The 20,408-nt window shown below is 43.8% G+C and overlaps 1 protein-coding gene across 2 annotated transcripts in view; it reads right to left on the reverse strand.

Moving 5' to 3' along the window:
- PTPRU (protein tyrosine phosphatase receptor type U) overlaps positions 1 to 20,408 on the reverse strand; it is a 120,593-nt gene that overhangs the window by 33,005 nt on the left and 67,180 nt on the right. For both annotated transcript variants that reach the window (XM_074217892.1, XM_074217893.1), the window contains 4 exons: positions 18,598 to 18,871; positions 17,901 to 17,937; positions 14,602 to 14,740; positions 2,828 to 2,985 (listed from right to left, as the gene is read on the reverse strand). In XM_074217892.1, the coding sequence (XP_074073993.1) occupies positions 2,828 to 2,985; positions 14,602 to 14,740; positions 17,901 to 17,937; positions 18,598 to 18,871 (608 nt within the window). The remainder of the gene's footprint in view (positions 1 to 2,827; positions 2,986 to 14,601; positions 14,741 to 17,900; positions 17,938 to 18,597; positions 18,872 to 20,408) is intronic.

The raw sequence follows: 20,408 nt of genomic DNA on the forward strand, positions 1-20,408 counted from the left end.
ATCAGGAATCAGAGAAACTCCAAGCTAGAAGAGAACTCAGGGGCGGCTAGGTGGCATAGTGGGTAAAGCACCGGCCCTGGAGTCAGGAGTACCTGGGTTCAAATCCGGTCTCAGACACTTAGTAATTATCTAGCTGTGTGGCCTTGGGCAAGCCACTTAACCCCATTGCCTTGCAAAAAAAAAAAAAAAAACCCTAGAAGAGAACTCAGATGTTATCTAGTCCAGACTAGAATCTCTTCAGCAGCTTCCAAAGAAAAACCTCCATTGATGGGGAACTTATTACTTCACCTTTGCATAACTAATGTTAAGAAATGTGACTGGTTCAACACAATTTTAATGAATGAAGTATGAAACCTAGAGTCCGGATGACCCAGGATGGAATCTTACTTCATATACTTACTATCTATATGACCTTGGGGAAATCACTGAAACCACTCTGCCTCAGTTTGCTCATTTGTTAAAAGGAAGTCATAATAACACCTACCTTAGGGAACAATTGGAAGGATCCAATGAGCTAAGATACAGAAATTACATTGTCAAACTTAAAGCATTTTATATAAAATTTATACCTTCTGGTTATGCCTGTCATTGCATTTAATATGGACACAGCTTCCAGCAGCTCTTGAACAAGTTCATGTATCCCTTTTGGTAAAAAGTTTAATTGTTCATTCTATAGCCCCTTCCAGCTCTGACATTCTGGTTCTAAGGATTCTTTTATCTCTAACATTCTATATTCTTGCAACTTTGATGTTGTATTCTAAAGGACCTCACAATTTTCACATTCCATATTCTAAGGATATTTTCCCAAGAATTTTTCTAACTTTGAGGTTTTATGTTCTAAGATTCCTCCCAGTTCTGCCATTCTGTATTCTAAGGCTCCTCCCAGCTCTGACATCCTGTTGTTTTAAGACCCTTCCCAACTCTGACCTCCTGTGCTCTAAGGATCCTTCCAACTTAGACATTCTCTCTTCTAAGATTTTAAGCAGGATAACTTCTTGGAGAGTAAGAAATAATGGGCAAGAATGGGATTAACCTGCAGAGATTTCAATATCAGGATTAAAAAATCAAAGGCTACAACAAACTGAAGAAAAAAGAAGTACAGACCAAAGGAATCCACCATTTGGGTGAAAAGACAAAATGAAGAGCCTGAATTAAAGGGAAAGACTTCCATGAGCTTAGGGGAATCATGAGGCATCTGGCATGCTCTTTACAGAAGTAGTTTGGGCAGCTCTGCAGGCTACAGAAGGGACCAGGAAACCAGAGAGTCTCACCAAAAGCATCATCCTAATGAGCAGGACCAAGGAGAGTGGTCTGGGTGGGATCTGATCAGAAGAGGTCAGAGCCAAATCTGAAAAACATCACAGAGGGACAAGAAGCAAACACGGGATGTCCCCTGCATGGCTCAGGTATAAAAGGAAAAGGAAGATGACTCCTGTCTGCAGTGGAGAATGCACATATGCATCCCTGAGCTCAGAGAGGAGAGGATCCCGCGACCACTCTGGAGTTGGAAGAAGTCTTAGAACAAAGATTACTGAAACTGAAAGGGACTTTGGGGCAGAGGATCTTAAAGCTAAATGCTAACAACTAACATTTGTGGTACATGTTAGGTGTCAGACAGTATGTTATCTTAATTACCTTATTTCAGGACTAAACTGGAGCAAACAGAGGTTAAGTGACTTGCCTTGGTCACATAATTAGTAAACATCTGAGGCTACATTTGAACTCAGGTCGTCCTGAATCCAGGCCCAGTGCTCATCTCACTATTCCACTGAACAGCATCACAGCTCTAAGAGACTTTAAAACATTGAACATCAGAACTGAACAGAATTAGAAGACAGAATTTCAGTGTCGGGCTAATTGTATCAGAGCTGTGAGGGGCCTCAGAACACAGAATGTCAGAACTGGGAGAGTCCTTAGAACACAAGATGTCAGAGCTGGGAGGCCCTTAGAAGACAGAATGTCAGAGTTGAGAGGACCCCTAGATCAGAGAATGTTGGAGCTGGGGGAACCCTTAGATCTAAGAATGTCAGAGCTGGGAGGACTCCTGGAGCAAAGAATGTCAGAACTGGGAGGATCCTAAGAACAGAAAATGTTAAGAGTGGAGAGCAGTCTTAGAACAGAAAAACTATCAAAACTAGAGTAGGCAGCATGAAACAAAGAATGTCAGAGTTAGAACAGTTTTTTCACTACCCTGAGATGTAGCCTATCTAGTCCTGTTTATTTAAATTCATGCAGGGTACAGATGCTCTCTTGCTTGATTCCTGCTTACCTGAGTTTCAACTCAATATCAGCCTTTTTTGCCATTTCTGGACCAAAGATGGACCTTTGGATGAAAATCCTTCCAGCTTCCATCCTGAATTTTACTTATGTACTAACATAGCAAAATTCCATTTAACTGAATTTAAAAAAGAATATAAGAGATCTTAAAGATCACCAATCCAACCCCCTCATATTACAGATGAGGAAACTGAGGTCCTTCAGGTAAGTGACTTGCTCAAGCTCACAAAGATAGTAATTGAAGCAAGATCCTCTGGGCTCCAAATCTAGTTCTCTTTTCACTTAGTTATTGACCGACCAGAGGGTCCTGCTCTCCTCATAATTTCTCAGGGAGGAGTGGAAGAGACTTAGGACCCCAGACTTTATTCCCTGTGGCTTGACCTTTTGGCTGTGGGTTTGACCCATATGAGGAGTACACACTGGCCAGGAGTGAACACAAAGGTCTAGCTCAATGAGTACCAAAGGAAGGCAAAAGCTTCACATGCTGGATGAGATAAGATCAATCACATTGCCAAGGAGAAAACCCTCTGCCTAGCTGCCCACCACTTACCCCGGGTGCTATAGCTATGGGCATCCATGAAAGAGAGGCCCAGGCGTTCGTCCTCTTGTAATGTGCTCTGATCTGTGAAACTGCGGTCCACAGCACTCATCATGTGGGTCTTCTCATGGCGGTAGTTGATGGTGGCCTTGGCCATGTTGACTGGTTTCCTGTGATACATAGAGGAGAAGAGAGTGGTGAGTGTTGAGCTGGACTCTTGAGCAAGAACTATCCACCCAGTCTGAGAGTCATCCAGAGAGAATGGACACAGCTTTGGGAGAAGGAATTTTCTAGGGGATGAGCTAGAGTACAGAGATTTGGAAGTGCAGTCATGGAAGGAGAAAAGGGCCTATAAAGTCCCTTGACCCCATCTGCTGGAGCCACAGACTTCATTCACCTGCTTCTTCCACTCCAGCAACTATCCCTCTGCATCCAGAATCATAGATTTAGAGGTTGAAGAAAAAGGTCATCTAGTCCAACCCCACCATTTTATAGGTGAGGAAACTGAATCCCAGAAATGTTAAATGTCTTGTATAAGGTCCTAAGTAGTAATCAGTAATGATGGGATTTGGACACCAAATTCAGTATACTTTCTACTGTTCCATACTATCTCCTAGAAAGTTCCTGCTTCTTGTGAAGGGCAGGGAAACCTAAGCCACAGAGGAATGTGAGAAAGAACCTGCAGCAGTGACTTTTTCCTTGGGAGACTGAACAACTTGCCCCAGCACCTGGTTCCCTAGAGCATGGACTCGGGTAGTTCAGAAGAGAATGCTCCATATCAGGAAGGGTATAATCCTAAATCACACCCATTCACAAGATTTAGGTGGCTTGGGTGGTCCTTCCAACCAGTTAACAGGCCTCAAAACAAGGTTTTCTTCCCAACCTTGTAAGCTATTTCTCCAATTCCTCATTTCTGTATTTCCAAGGAATTATCATAGACTCCAAACTTTCCCCCAACACTCTCAGCTCCCCAGTCACCCTTTAGGTTCCACCTCTGACAGTGGGGATGGGTTCACCCAACATCATTCACACTCTGCATTTCTGACCCATAGCCCTCCTTATATAGGCAGCCCTCCCTATATGAAATGAGATTATAAATTCCTGGAGTTCAGGGACTTTGTCTTATATCAATCTTATATTCCCAATACTCATTACCCAGCAGGTAATGATTGAATTGAAGTGAATTTACTTGTCCATGTTAGGCTCAAACCCCAATCTCTTTCTCATGGACATCGAGTTATAATCCCTGAGTCACCCAACTTGGGTTACTATCTCACACCAATGCCTTGAAAATAATGTGGCCTGTAGCTCTGCTTTGCCACCTTGAACCCTCTATCTGACTCTGGCTCAGAAAGAGACCACAGTAATCAGGGAGTGGTGGGTAGATAAAATGTCAGCCCTTATTTCTGGATAGCCAGACTTTTAGTTTACCTTCCTTGGAGGGGCAGAAGAAAAAGAATAGGGAAGGGAAGACTCATAAGGAAATTAGAATTAGGGTAAGGAGACTTAGGAGTGCATTTCTGATGTCAGAAGGATATAGGAAAGAACTGAGACAACTCAGGTTGGAGAAGATAAGGCCATCCATCTCTGAAGGATGGTTGGGGAGCAGGGGGCAAGGCAGGTCTTTTTCCTAGTTTCACATTTAAGTCACAAGAAAGGGCTGCCCTCACAGGAAAAAGAATGCAAGTTAGACAGAAGGCACCATTTCTTGGTCATAAGGAGTATGAGTTACTAAAGGTCAGAGAGGAAAGTTAGAGTATGCCCTCTGATCTCCTGCCAAGGTTCAAATACCTCCCCAGGGATAGGGACAGTACTAGATGAATTTATGAATGGTCCACCCCACAAACAGATATACACACTTGGAATCACAGAGACAGTGTTGGGAGGAAACTCAGAGATCATTTCATCCAATTTCCTAACCAACACTCAACCTACAACATATCTGACAGATGTTGACTATCCGATCTTTCCTTGAATACTCTAGAATAGGGATCTCACTACCTTTAACTTCAGGAATTTCACTGTGGAATATTCAGTTATGAGAAAAGTCTTTTAAGCTATTTCCAGTCAAAGAAAATCTGTTTATCCATTCTCTGATTTTGTCCTGTCCTCTCCTATCTGTGCCTTTGCTCCATTCCTAGTATGAATTTTACATCCCTGCCTGTTGGAATTATTATTTTAAAGACCCAGTCCAGGAGCCACCTCCTCCATGAAGACTTCCCTGATCTTCCCTGCCCCCAGCTGGAAGTGATCCTGGTAAATATTTAACAATCAAATCCCCAAGGGAAAACATGCTCCTGGGACATGATTTTAAATTTCATCAATGTTATTGGCATTTGCTCCATCTCTTTGTTAAGTAGACAAAAAACAGAACAAGAAATCAAACTGTATTCTGTAGCATTTGCAAATTTCTGAGTTGTGGGTATTCATACTGAGAATTTAACAATCATCTCTTGAAAGTCAGTTGGAGTTAGTTCCAGCACACTCCCAGAGTCTTTCCTTTCCAACTTCTGATACCTTCTGATACCTTTTCTGAATTATATGTACATTTAGAATGCTCTTAAATATTGAAGCTATATGTAGTTAGCTCCCTGAGGGCAAGGATTACTTTTGTTTTCACCACTGTATCTTTGGTGCTAAGCAAAGAGACCTGTACATAATAAGTGCTTAATAAATGTTTACAGAGTTGAGAAAGATGGACATAAGAAAGAAAGTTGGAGGATCAAAGATTTAGGGCTACAATAGACCTCAGAGATCATTTGGTCCAATTCCCTCATTTTACAGATGAAGAAACTGAAGTCAGAGAAGGGAGGTGTCTTGCCCAAGGTCACACAGGTCTTAAGTGAGAGAACTTGGATTTGAATCCATGTCCTTTAATTATAAAGCCAGTACTTACACAAAAACCATAAAGGGATATAAAGACACAAAGGTAGACAAAGACACAGAGAAAATGAGAAAAGTAATAGAAACTGAGTCGGACAAGGGGACAAAAGAGGCTCAAAAAAGGACACAAAAGCTAGGAAGAGAACAGAGAAAGGATGTAGAGATGGAGAAAAGAAATGAGAGAGACAGGAACTAGAAGAAGAGACAGAGATACAGAGAGAGAAAAGAGGGAGGTGAGGAAAAGAAAGATAAAAACAAAAAGGGAGAGGGGGAAAGGGGGAAGAAAGGAAGGAAGAATAAGAATGAAAGAAAGGGGAAGGGAGAGGAGGAGGAGGAAGAGAAAGAGAAAGGGAGAGCGAGAAAAGAGGAAGGGAGAGCGAGAAAAGAGGAAGGGAGAGAAACAGAAAAAGGGAAGGAGAGGGAAGAGGGAAAGAAAGAGAAAGAGAAGGGAAGAGAGAAGAGAGAAGGGGAGGGAGAAAGAGACAGAAAAAGGGAAAGAGAAAAAGGGGAGAGAAGAGGGGGGGAAAAGAAAGGGGAGGGAAAGGGAGAGAAAGAGACAAAAAGGGGGGGGAGGAGGGAGAGAAAGACAAAAGAAAGGAAGAGAGGAGAGGGAAGAGAGAAAAAGAGACAAAGGGAAGAGAGGGAAGGAGAGAAAAGAAAGATGAAGGGAGTGGAAGAGAGAAAAGAGAAATAGAGGGAGAGAGGACGGGATGGAAAGTGCGAGAAAAAGGGGAGAAAGATGGGGGAATGGAGGGAGAGAGAGGCAGACAGAGACAGAGAAGAACGTAGAGGCCAGACTAAAGACAGACAGAACCCTAAACCTGAGCCCATTCTTCCCACTGACATTGTGTGTAATTGTGGGAGAGTGTGTCCTAGGTTGCTTTTTTCTTCCTGGGTGAGGGGCAGGGATGTTTTGTAGGTACTGTTCTTACTCTGTCCTCTTAGTAAACCTCTTTACTCTGAACTGAAAAAAAAAAAAAGACAGAGATAGGGAAGGTTTTAGAAACATTAACAGAAAGCAAGACAAAGTCAGAGATGGAAAGAGACAAAAGGAGATGGGGGAAAGCAGCACGACTGAAGGAAAGGAGATGGAGAACTGATAAATGAAAAATGGGCTGGTCCAAGAAAGAATGGGAGACACTGGGGACACAGATGGCCAGGGCTGGGGCCAGATTACTTACGGGTAATAAGAGTAGGAATAGTAGTCCCTCCTGGGCAGCGTGCAAACAGAGAACAGAAGTCATGTAAATGGCGAAGATGGGGTTAAGGAGCCTGGCTGGGCCCCAGGTGAGGGGGAAGAGATGGGAGCAAGAACCCAGTTATGGGGAGGGAGACATCAGGGCAGGAGAAGTAGGGAAGGGTCTCTCTGTCTCTCTTTCTCTCAAGAAAGCACACTGACCTTTCCCACACCCTTTGATAGAGCAGTCCATTCAGCCCTTAAAATACCCCCCAAAGTCTTACATACCCATCTTCACATTCTCATGGCCATACAAACATGTTACCCCTAGCAGCATTCACACACTCAGAGAAATAATCACACTCAGACACACCCTACATATCCCTGCACATGTATTCTCACATATATAATTACATAAGTAATCTCCTACACACACCTTCATTCATTCAAAAGTTCGTACACATTGCACAATCACCCAAGCAATAACTGGTCACCCAATGGTTTGATGTAGGCAGGGTTGGAGTTCTTCCAATGTAGCACCTACACATAACCGGATCAGGACAATTCTAGGCCAGCTACCCATCCCAGCAGCTCCTTCAAGGATGTTAGACTTAAGTTCTCTCAGCTCAGTCCAGACACTCTCAGGCAATGCCCTCTCACAGAGTCCAAATCACCCTTGAACCCCCCACCTCTATGGTCAGCATAGCTGGCTCCCTTCACCTCTCAGCCTCAACTCAAGGCAAGTAACCTAAAAGAACCATTGAATGCTACAGTTGAAAAGGGCCTTCTCCAACACCTTGTCCAGAGACTACTTTTCTTCCATGTCTGGAACTATTCTAAAACACTTCAATGTACATTATCCCACTGTAGCTTATAAAAAAATCCTCTGAAAGAGGTTGGAGTTGGGGTTAGGGGAGAAGAGGAAGCATGAGACGATGGAAAGAGTCCTAAGACCAAAGGTCAAATATTAAATCTTCCACTTACTACCTGCATGACCTTGAACAAGTCACTCAACCTCCTGGACCTCAGTTTCTTCACCTGTAAAATAAGTGGATTGTACTAGAAGGTCTCTGAGGTACCTTCCAGTTCTTGATCTCAGTCAGGATGGATCCTTTAAAGGATCTGTTCCAGCTCATTGGTGGGCTGGCTGAGAAGTGATTAATGAATCAATGCCCATCTACCTAGAGGAAGAAGTTTAATGCAATGCTCTAATGCATTCTGACCCTGGACTTAGATAAAGACAAGGTATTTTTATCACATTTGTGAATGACAAAAACCTGGGATATGGGGATGAAGCAGAAGGGGTAAAACATTTTGGATGACACAAATTGGATCTAAAATGGAATGATGAATCAAGTCAGACTGGAACTCTAAGTCAAATCAAATAAGACGAAATTAAATGGAACTAAATGTTACATCCTACCTTCAGGTTAAAAAAATCAATTGAACAAGTAAAGACAGAAGAGGAATAGCTAGACAATAGTGCTAAGAGAGAGGCAGAGGCAGAGAAAGAGACAGATAAAGACAGAGAGAGAGAGACAGACAGACAGACAGACAGACAGACAATGAGAAAAAACCAATAGTGTGATACAGAAGCCAGAAAAGCTACTATTATCTTACATAGATAGAAAGTTGGAAAGGACCCTTAAAGGTCATCAAATCCAACCCTTTCATTTTATAAATGAGGAAATTGAGGCACAGAATAGCTATGTGACTCTCTCAGGGTCACAGCAAGCAAATGTCAGAGGCAGGACTCAAATCCAGGTCTTCTTAACCACAAGTCCATCGCCTCATCCAAGGTCCTAGGGCCCATATGGGTCAGAGAGAGGACCAAAACAAAAATCATCCAAATTCCAAGTCTGCTTCCTTACCTCCTCAAGCATTTGTAATCCCTCTCCTAGCACTGATCAAAACCTTTCTGAAACTTGGTAGATGGTCTTCCAGAATACCTATGGTCAGAGAATTGACTCATCTATGCTATGGCTAGTTTAGAATCATGTTAAACTTAGCTGGACTGATCTTCAAACAACAGACATCCAGTCTATCACCAAGCAGATCCTTTTGTAAACCTTCCTAACTCAGTACAAAATGTCCAAGGCTCTGGTAGAAGAGTCTTCAAGAGTCTAGGATCACCCTATACTACATTAATGCATCAAAATTGAATTCTGGTAAAAGGATGCTGATTGTGTCAGGTCACATTAAGAGGAACAACAAAAGGGAGGCAACAGTCCCACTCTATTCTGCCCTGGTACAATTATATTTGAGTACAGTGTCCTAGGCATCATACTTTAAAATGGTTGCTAACAATAGAAGGATAAAGTAAGTGGAGAAACAGGACATGTGGATCCTGGAGAAAAGAAGATTATCACCTTCAAATTCCTAAAGGGTTGACACCTGGACATAAAATTTAACTTGTTTGTAGACTATGAGAGGATCGGTTTACCTGAGAGGAAACAATGAGAACCATTGGTCCAAGGTAGTGAGTTACACTTCACTGAAGGTCTTCCAATGCAGGTGGAGAACCACTTATTGGAGATACTAGAGGGAGACTTTCTACTTCAAGAGCAGAATAGCTCATCTCTGGATCAAAGACATTGAGTCTCTAGAGACACAGGTCAGTCCAATGCTCCAGCAAACCAGGCATGTTAGAGGATACTCAAAGGGATACTTCTAAAAGACAAGCTTTCTTTCATGTAAATAAAATCCTCCAATCTACCCTGGGAGTGGTCATAGTCCACACTCAGCAATACAACTTGTGTCAGAGGAGGGTAACTTGGTGGCACAGTGGATAGAGTACTAGTCCTGGAGTCAAGAGGACCTGATTTCAAAATCTGACCTCAGTTAGTTGACAATTACCAGTTGTGTGACTTTGGGCAAATTACTTAACTTCACTGCCCCACCAAAAAGAAAAAAAAAAGAGAGGGAGAGAAAGGAAATTTTCCTTCCCTTTCATCCCCATCAGAAAGTATCTCCTCAGTGTTCAAAAAAAAAGAAGGGTTACTCTATGCCTCTGCTGCCTTTGTCTCCATTTTCCTTTCTCACTCTCTGATATCTTGTAAGGTCACCTACTAGCCCAACTTTCCCATCTTATCAGTCTTGTCTTCTCTGGTCCTGGCCCTATAGTATTTACCCACATCAGATCCCAGCATGCCTACAGTTTCCTGAAAAGTCAAAGTAAATTCTTCTTCCTGAATCTTTCTCCTCCATTCAGGCTCCCCTATCTCCCTGCCCTCTAGAGGATCACATCCTCCCTCCTCTTCTTCCTCCCCCCTCTCTTATCATATATCCTGTCTCATCTCTAGGGGGTCAACTGGATTCATAGTCTCAGTACAGATTCCAAAAGAATCTGTCCTCATCTAACAGCTGAGCCCCAAAAACTTTCCAGTATCTCCCTCCTTTCTCAAGACACCCCCAAGAATCTGCTCCAGAGGCTCCGCCTTTAAAATACTTTAAAATAATCTCCTACATTCTTATAACTTTTTTTTTTTGCTTTTCCTCTTGGTTTGGTAACTCCAGTCTCAACTCCAATTCATCCTCGTTCAGTCACATGGGCCCTGGAAGCCTTCCACATGACTGTCTCCATTCTCCCTAGGATATGGGACCACTCAGCCTTACAGATAAAAAAAAAAAATGGTCATAGAGACCCTTTATCTCATCCAAGCTCTCATTTTGAAAAGGAATGGATCATCTTCTACTTGAGTAAATCTCCCTTCTCCCCCTACACCCATTCCAGTCCTCTATTCTTGAGGCAATGCCTGGTGATCCCAAGAGGTTGTCATTGACTTGAGGTCACACAGCAGGGCCCAAGCATTTGAATGGAGTAAGGTCTTGAAAACTGTGCTTGGAAGAAGTTTTAGGGCTAAGGGATAGAGGTCTAAAACAGCCCTATTTTTGGAAGTATAAAGGATAGCTGGGGGGTTAAGACCCTTAGGATTGTTCAGTCCTCTGCCACCCCTAATCTCCTTCCTCCAACTTAGACCCATGATTTTCCCTTCCAAAGAGATAAACATAGTCCTTATGCAAATCCATATCTCATTTGCTTCTCATCAGTTTCCCATAGAGTTGTCCCCTTTTTAGGTCTGGCCTCTCTCAGAGACCCTCACAATTTAAGATAAGAGAGAGTGGAGGTAGGAATAAGGGGAAAGGAGGTGCCTAAACAAAAGAAAGAAGTATTTCTAAAGGAGACATAAGGCAGGTCTGAGGAGGGGAGGTATCCTGGAGGAACAGTCATGGGAGGAGGGGGTAAGGTTTGCTAAGTGGAGAGCCTAAGGGAAGACCCTAAGTCACTGGCTTTAGAGGAAAAAAATGATCAAAGAGACCATCTCATTTAAACTCTCATTTTGTAAAGGAAGTTTAAATGAGATGGTCTCTGTGATCATCTTTTCCTTGAGTAAGTCCCCTTCTCCACCTCCTACATTCCAGGCCCCTGTTCTTGAGGATGACCCTAGGGATCCTCTCCCCTGTCACTGACTCTAGTCTCTTCTCTACCAGATCCTCCAAACTGCCCTGATTCTCTTTGAATCCTGAACTCAAAGGGGCAGAAATCAGAACCAACCTATCTGGTTCCCTCTTGACTGCCTCTCAACTAGTTCTTCAGCTTTCTAACACAAATAAGGCCAGACTGAGGGAAGAGTACTTTCCCAGTCCTCCTCCCACCCCCATCTTGCTTATCTGCTCCAGAACAGCAAGGAGGAGACAAGAGCCAGTGGGTGGATGTGGGCCCAGCCTAGAGGCCTGTAGCCAGGAAATGGTTCTGAGCCAGTCAGGAGGAAAGTTGGAGACTTTCCAGTGCCAGCTCTTCCTCCATCTCTTTGTGAAACCTTGGACAAATCATAATTTCCCTCCCCAGTCTTGAGTTTTTTCCCTCTGTGAAATAAGGAGCTTGATATAGCTTCCTTCCAACTCTAAAATTCTCTCCTTCAAAATCCCTCCCAGATCACACAATCTGTGTTTTTAGATCCCTCCCAACTCTAAGTTCTAAGTTCCAAGAGCCTTCTAGTTCTCCCATTTTATATTCTAGGCTCCTTCCCAACTCTGACATTCCATTGTCCACAATCCCTCCCAGATCTGATATGCTGTGTTCTAAGGTGCTTTGTGGCTCTGACATTCTGTGCCTTAATATCCCCTTCGGTTCCAACATTCTAATGCTTTTGTGAGTCTGAGGTTCTATTCCATTTGACAGTTCACTGAACATTTTTTCCTAGAGTCTGAGATATGGCTCCAGTTCCCTCTGCCTTCTATGAAGAATGCAAAGAACCCAGGAAATATTTCCAATGCAAATGTCTGTCCAACCACTTTGGAAGGGGATGAGGGAGGAAGGGAGCAGTGATCTTCTATAATGCTGAAGGACTTAAAATCACCATCCACCCACAGGAGACTAAGGATGGCACCGAGCTAAGCAGAGATGGCAAAACTCCTATGGAGTAGGTAACCCAGAACATTGGATTCTGGGTTCCCTGTCCAGAGGACGATGTCATGAAAAAGGATTATGGGATTTTTGAACCACCAAGAGCTGGGAAAATAACAATAAAATGTACTATCATCTTTTCTTTGTAAACAATGCTTTACCCTTTCTAAAATGCTTGCTCATTGATCTATTGATCCATTACTTCATTTAACACTCATAACAACTTTCTGAGGAGAGAGACAGGGCAAGACTTGCTTCTCTCATTTCCCCAAAATGAACTGAAGCCCAGAGAATCCTATGATTTGCGCAAGGTCAAATCATAATGAGTTAAAGGTGAAGTCTGACTAGAAGCTGGATCCCCTAACCCCAGACTCTTGCTCTGCCCACAGTGCTACCAGCACTACTTCCTTCTTGTGGAAGAGGGATTGGTCTTGGTCTGTTTGACTCCAGGGGTTAGGACTGGGAGGTGTAATCACTGGAAGTTACAGGTTGGGAGTTTCCAGATCAGTATGAAGTAAGGATTGCCAAACCCTGGAGTTTCCAACAATGAAACAAACTGCCCCTGGCAGCCAGATGTGGCCAGATGACCAGCTGTTGGGGAGATTGTAGAGGAGATTCCTGCTTTGAGTAGCCATCAGCCCAGATACTTTGAATTCTCCTTCAGCTCTGTAATTCTGAGTGCCTGCTGAAAAAAGGTCTGGTATGGTGTCTTGACAATTTTCAGAATCATTCCCTATTCCCAGGTCCCCACTGACATTCCTCAGCCTACAGACTCTTATTGGACTAGCCTGGCCAGGTCAAAGCTCTGGGGGGCCTACAGAGAGGGCAGATTCATTCCCCAACACACCTGACCTCAGGGTATGAATATGTTCAGACTTGCTCTGTATCTCAGAATACAATCCTCAGCTTCCCCACCTGTGGACATGAAGTTAACCTTCCTGCCTCCATCTAGCCTTCTTCAATAACCTAGAGGTAGGTGGGGAAACAAGAAGGGATATCAGGAAAAGGGATCATCTTGCCATGCTCTCTGTGAAACCAACTTCCAGATGCTAATTCGGGCCCACTGAGTGGGCACCATGCCACAATTCTCTGGATAGTGGCATCTACTGGCATGGGCTGGTAAGTCTACAGGCAAAGTGCCTGCTATTTTCATGGCTGATGTGTTTACAGACACACTCTCCAGCTTCAAGCTGGCACAGGCTCAACCCCACTGATCTGACACTGACATGAAGACAACTCATCCTCAGAGCCATGGATGCTTTTGCTGCACAGAATTAAAGTGGTCAGGGGGCGGCTAGGTGGTGCAGTGAATAGAGCACCAGTCCCTCTCTTCTCAATATTGTCCAGAAGTGGAATAGGTTGCCCTGGGAAGCATCAGGATTTGATTGTAGCTGATGGAGGATAAAAGGGAGAGAAAATGGGTTTGACACACCATGGGGAGAAAATGGGGAACATACTCTTGCCCACAGAGTACAGGCAGGAAATGCTAGGGTTACCTACAGAAAGAAGGAGAGAAATGATGGATCTAGTCACAAAAGGAAAGTAAAAGTCACTGGATTTACCTGTGAAGTAAAGCCAAGGGCAATTGGTTTATCAATGGAAAGTTAGTAGGAGACTTTTATCCTTCAAACAATGAACAATTTTTTACTGAGTACCTACTATGGGCCAAGTATGTTCTAGGGACATTGGATCTCTCCAAAGACAAAGACCATTGGTGAGGGACATTAGAAACTCTAAGTCTGCCTACTAGGGAATAGCAGAGGTCAATGGGAGCTCTGGTTTTATCCATGGGAAAAGGTGAGGGACATTGAGTTTGTCCATGAGAAGAAGCAATGAACCTTAGATTTGTCTATAAAGAAAGGCAGGAGAAGGTCATGGCTAACATTTTTAACTAACAAGTAACTTGCTTTCTCAATGGGGGAGTGGGGTGGGAGGAAGGGAGAGAATTTGAAACTCAAAGTTTTGGAAAAAATGCTGAAACTTGCTTTTGCATGTAGCTAGAGTAAAATTTTAAAAATAAAATAATTTTTTAAAAAGGAAAGGTGGCGGTCCCTGGGTTTGTCCATGGGGAGAAGCAGTGAATCTTGGATTTGTCTAAACGTGCGGGGGGGGGGGGGGGGGGGGAAGACACACAGTTTGTTTATAGGAAAAAGCAGTGAACCTTGGAGATATATAGAGGGAAAAACAGGGGGCTACAGGGTTTGTCCAAGAAGAGAGGTGGGAGAGACAGTATTCTAACCACAGGGAGGAGGGATCCCTGAACTTTCCCATGGGAATTCAAGTGGGGTCCCTCCCTCCCACCCTCTCTACCCAACTCACCCTTTTCGAATGATGATAATGATGGCCCCCAAGAGGATAATGAGAACGACAAGGCCCCCAGCGCAGACACCTAGAATCAGGCCCATCTCCTCTGAGTGCTGAGATACCTCTAGGGGCCGCTTACTTTCCTTGCAGGCAGCTGGGGAGACAGAAAGCCCAGGGCAAGGAATCAGAGGGGAGTCCTAAGACCACAGGCAGAACCACAGATGACAATGCAACTCTCATGCAAATTTACAAGGATACAAGCAGAAACACACACACACACACACACACACACACACACACATTCACAGTCACGTACACATTCTCTGATATGTTGTTCCAAAACTTCCTATTGCCATCAAGTCCAAAAGTCTCAGCTTTCAAGACCCTCCCTCAATCTAGTCCCAACTATTTATCCAACCTTATGCCTCTTTCTCTTGGACCAATAATAAGGGTAGTTACATTCATCTAAGCTCAGTTTGCAAAATGCTTCCTTTTAGAACAGGCCCATGAACTAGGGAAACAAAGCAAGTACCACCATCCCCATTTGACGGGTTGAATCCAACAAATCTCTGCTAAGCACAGGAGGACTCCTATTCCTGAGCCCTGCAGACACTTATTAGCTGTGTGACTCTGGGCAAGTCACTTAATTTTGTTTGTCTCGGTTTCCTCAACTGTAAAATGAGTTGGAGAAGAAAATGGTAAACCATTCTAATTTGCCCAGAGAACCCAAAGCGGGGGTCACAAAGAGTCAGACACAACTGAAATGCAATGAATGCCCTATATTCTACACTTAACATACAAAGATTAAAAATAGTACTATCTCTGCCCTCAGGAACTTACATTCTAATAAGAAGTTGGGCAAAGATAACAGAGGTAGTCAAATAGAATACTGGACAACGCATTGAACTTGGAGGTAGTAAAACTTGAGTTCAAATCTGCTTCAGGAATTTACAAAGCAAGTAATTTGAGATTACAAGAAAGCAATTTAATATCTCCAGCATGGGTAAGTGCAAACTTAGTACAGTGAATATTTTCTGAAGCAGGACAACTTTGAAAATTTTATTATATACTTTTTTTAAAGCAAAAAGTGTACCTAACAGGATCACATAGAATTCTCTTTTTCTGTTCTGCTTGGTATATGAACATGTCTTTTTTTTTGGGGGGGGGGGAAGCAAGACTGTTGATTAAATTCAGTCTTTTTTTAAAGCTTTCTCATTGATTGATAGACCAATGAAGCCAAAAGACCTCAACGTGTCCATATGCTCTGCCTTTAGAGGCTTCAAGAGAAAATATGATATTCCACAACAGAGCAACAGGATCACAACTAGACCAGAAGCTCCCTAAATGCAAGGTTTCATTAATTCCTCTTTGGTCTCTCTTTGACAACGATGGTAAATGATGCCATAGATAACAGCTGACCCAGCAGCTTGGGATGGGGAAGGTGATAGGGGATGAGACCCCCCCAGGCTTCAGAAAAGAGTGGTCTTCCAGTGTTCCCTGCCATCCCATTCATTCTCAGGAAACTCCTATGAGCCAGAATAAAGAAACTGAGATAGTCTAGATAGAACCCAGAAAGCTGGAATCTGAAAGAAATCCACTATCTGGCAGATGTGGAAAGAAATGACCTGCCCTATAGAAGACATAGAAAGCCAGAAGCCAAGCCAGGACTGCTGATTCCCAACTGAGCCAATGCTTGACTTGCCTTGGTACACATATCAGGAGAGATTAAAGGACTGCAGTGCCAGTCCCACCTCAACCTGATAGCACAACCCCATGCCCTCCCTCCATGGCCTGCCCAGCAGCATCCCTCAGTTCTACCCAGTGATATACGGGCAACCAGGGAACTTGTTCAGCCACCAAGTAGTGTTTGCCCATTTATCCCTGGGCAGTCTTTCTTCCTTGGGACCAGTAGATGGGCCATCTGTACTCTCAGACCTAGATTAGGACCTCCTAGGCTACCCAGAGGCCAAGGCCAGGCATCAGTTCCTGACCTCCTCCCTCTACTGAGCTGCTCAACCTTTGCCCAAGGCTCATCCATGCATCGCAGTCTCTTTTGGCCCTTGACCTGTCACCTCCCCTCCCCCCTCCCCAGAGCTAAGATATTCTTCCTCTCCCTGTATTGGACAAAAGAACAGAATGTCTCAGCCAAGCTCAGCAGCAACTTCATTAGCTCCCCAAATGTCACACCCTAGGAAAGCAATAGGCCGCAGCTGCCTAATTAGTCTGAATTCTATAAACAAGCGAGAGGAAAGAGAGAGAAATCCTACAGACCTCTGCTCTGACATCCCCCAAAGTGGGGTAAAGAAGAGGAGACTCCCCTCTATCTCCAACTGCCAGGCAGTCAACTATCAAACATTGCTCAAATGCTTCCAAGTGTCAGATACTGAGTTCTGGGGGTGCAAAAAATGGGGGAAAAAACCAGTACCTGTCCTCAAGGGGCTCATACTCAAATGGGTAAAACAGCACATAAATAACTATATATAACCAAGGGCCTGAGTAGATGCAAAGAGAAGCTGATATATGTGTGCTTACATAGGGAAGTGTATCTATGTATATGTGTGTGTGTGTATAAATCTTAAAGGGAAGGGACTATCTGCTGGTTGGGGTAAGGGGACAAAAAAAGGTCTCCCTACCATCCCTTAATGACTCAACTCTAAACTGACTTTCCTCCTGAACTGTTATAGGTAATAAGAAGAGAGGAAGGCAAATATCCCTGCCCTTCTACCTTGCCTACATAGCTTTCTATTCTAAATCTATCCCAAAAAGAGGTCAAATTCGAGACTTATGGAATATCAGAACTGTAAGTGACCCTAGGGACCATCTACTTCAATCTTTCATTTTACAGATGAGGAAACTGAGACCCAGAGAAATTAAGTGATTTGCTTGATGTCTCTTGTCTAGTATCAACACGAGACTTGAACTCACCAGGCATCAACCTGCCTAGACAGATCACATTAAGTTGAGATGATCTAACATATCTTATGTGTATAACTCCAAAGGTGTGACTTACCTCACTCAAATAAGCCACACATCCATCCGCACGTGTGCTCAAACACAGCACACATATGAACTCCACATATAGGATCAACCTCCTCCAATGGGGATGCAAATCAGTTCTCCATCTATGACCAGCCCCACAGACATGCCTCATTCATAGCCTGTCTGTGGATGACTCTCAGCCCCACCTCCCCAAAGCAAACTCCCTGAAAAGTCAGCCATTAAGTCTGTGGAGCCAAGAGAACTGGGAATACTTATGGAAAAGGAGGAGTGTTTGGTTAGGCTGGTAGAAGGGAGGGGAACAAATAGGGTCCTACCTTTACGAGCAATCCGAATACAGTTCAGCCGGGTTTCCTGAGGAGACACAAGTGAGAGAAGGACATTCAGCACCACTGAGCCTGGTCTTCAGGGGGCTTCCACTTTCCTGAGGCGGGGACATCCCAGCTTCCCCCAGTCACATTGGACTGTGCCCACAAAGTTCTACCCTGTCTTCCATAGCTGTCACTGTGAACTGTGACCATAGAGTATTGTCCTCTCTTTCATAGCTGTTACATAGCTGGAAGGATAAGTTGGGGCTCAAATACTCAAATCAGAGGCTCATTCAGGAGACATGAAACAAACTGGGGGAAACACAAAGAATGGAAGAAGACTGAAGGAGGGAACCTTGGGGATCATAGAAGTTGGAAGGAACTTTTAAGATCATCTGGTCAAATCTCCTCATTTTACAATTGAGGAAACTGAGACCAGAAAAGTTCAATGACTGATCTAAGGCCATGGCAAGTAGTAAATAGCATAACGTGGATTTCAATCCAGATAATGACTCAAAATCTGGAATGATCTCTACTACCCCTCAATGCTTTTGAGTATAAAGAGGTTTAGACCAGGGAGCAGCATTTGCCCAAACCTCTGGATATTTTCCCCCACAGCCTGGCCTTCAGGAAAGAGGACAGCTAGTTCTAAGAAGAAAAGAGAGTATCCCCCCCAAACTTGTTCATGCCCCAGACTGCTCCTTACCCCTTTCAAGTGGCTTGTGGCCTGGAAGTAGATGAGATATGCTTTCTTGGGTTCCAGTGGTGGGTTCCAATAGCCCCAGTATGTTTGGTTGTCACCCACAGTAAATGGTGTGGCCTCCAGGAGGCTGTTGGCTGGCAGCTCTGCCCCAAAATAATGTACCGCACCCCGGGCAAGGGCAGCATCAAAGGTCAATGGCACTGGGAAGCAATCCTGACCCCCAGGCTCCCGCTTCATCCTCCTGGCACGGTCCTCTTCCACTATCACCTGGTATACACTGAGCACAGGAGAAATAGGATGGTCAAAGATCCTCTGGGCAACAGGATAAGGTGTGGAGGGGGTCCTGAAAAAGGATCTGAGAGCAGAGACCTAGAAGTGATAGCAAACCTCCCCCCAATCCCCAAATTACCTTGGCAATATTAGGGGACTCCGACGGCTGACGGCTCAGCAAAATCCTACACACACACACACACACACACACACACACACGCACGTGTGTGCATGAATGGAGTTCTAGAACTGAAAGAGACCTCAGAAGCTATGTAATTCAACCCACTCATTATACAGAAGAGAAAACTCTTGTCCAGAAACTTTAATTGAGTTGCCAAAGGTCACATAGGTAGTTAACATCAGAGAAACGATTGGAACTCTTGTCCTGACTTTAAATCCACTCTTTTTCACTGTATCACTCTGCTCACCCAAATGCAAGACCTCTGGGTACCTATCCACGAGGCAGATTCAGGAGCTTACTGACCAAGGATTTTTGTCTCTGGCAGCAGAACTGAGGCAATGTGGAGGAGGTCACACTTTCCCACATGCTCCTACTTTCTTCAAAGATGGGAGCCCTGGCTTATGGAACCACATAGACCAGGCTGGGCCACTAATTCACAATGAGAAAATCCCCTCACCTCTGTGGACCTCAGTTTCTTCCTCTGTAAAATGAAGACATTGGATTAGGTGCTCACTAAGAAAAGAAATGGCCCCTCCCTACTCTGACATCCCATTTTCAAGTTGCAGCCTTTCCAGCTCTGACAGTCTATGTTTTAAGGACCCTTATAGTTTGCACATTGTGAGTTCTAAGGACCCTTCCTACTCTGACATTCTGTGTTCTAAGGTTGTTTCCTGGCTCTAACATCCTATGTTCTAAGAGCTCTCCTAGCTCTGACATGCTATGCCCTAGGGACCTTTCCAGCTCACACACTTTGTGGTCTATGATGTACACACACACACACACACACACACACACACACACACACACACACACATCCCCCATGCTCCAAAATGCAATAATTTTTTATTGCCTTAGTAACCCATTATGGCTTTGTCAGCCGTAGATTTAGCTAAACATTTCGGAAGCTATTTATATTTTCAGCCTGTCCCACCTCTTGGGCTAACTAGTTCCATGAAATAATAATAGCTTCCAAGTCTATAGCACTTAATAGCTACAGCACCCCATCAGAAACATGTCGTGCATACTTATATTATTAGTCTTAGAGAGAGATGCCAAGACTCAGCAAGGGAAATTAACTTGCCCAAGGTCACTTAGCTAGTCAATAATAGAGCATGGACCTAACTCTGAAGAGTCATTGTTTTAGGAACAACAGGATATATCAGGCAGAGCAGTAGGTTTGGAGTTGAAGAAAATTGAATTTTAATTCTGTTTCTGACACCTTGTGATTTGGGTCATATATTTAACTTCTCTGAGCCTCAGTTTACTAATCTGTAAAATAGGGGAAATAATTCCAACAGTAGCTACTTTGCGGTTTTGTAGTGAGGTTCAAATGAGACAATAAAAAAAAGTCATAGATTTAGAG

Source organism: Macrotis lagotis, chromosome 1, assembly GCF_037893015.1.
Source record: "Macrotis lagotis isolate mMagLag1 chromosome 1, bilby.v1.9.chrom.fasta, whole genome shotgun sequence".
NCBI classification, from domain to species: domain Eukaryota; kingdom Metazoa; phylum Chordata; class Mammalia; order Peramelemorphia; family Peramelidae; genus Macrotis; species Macrotis lagotis.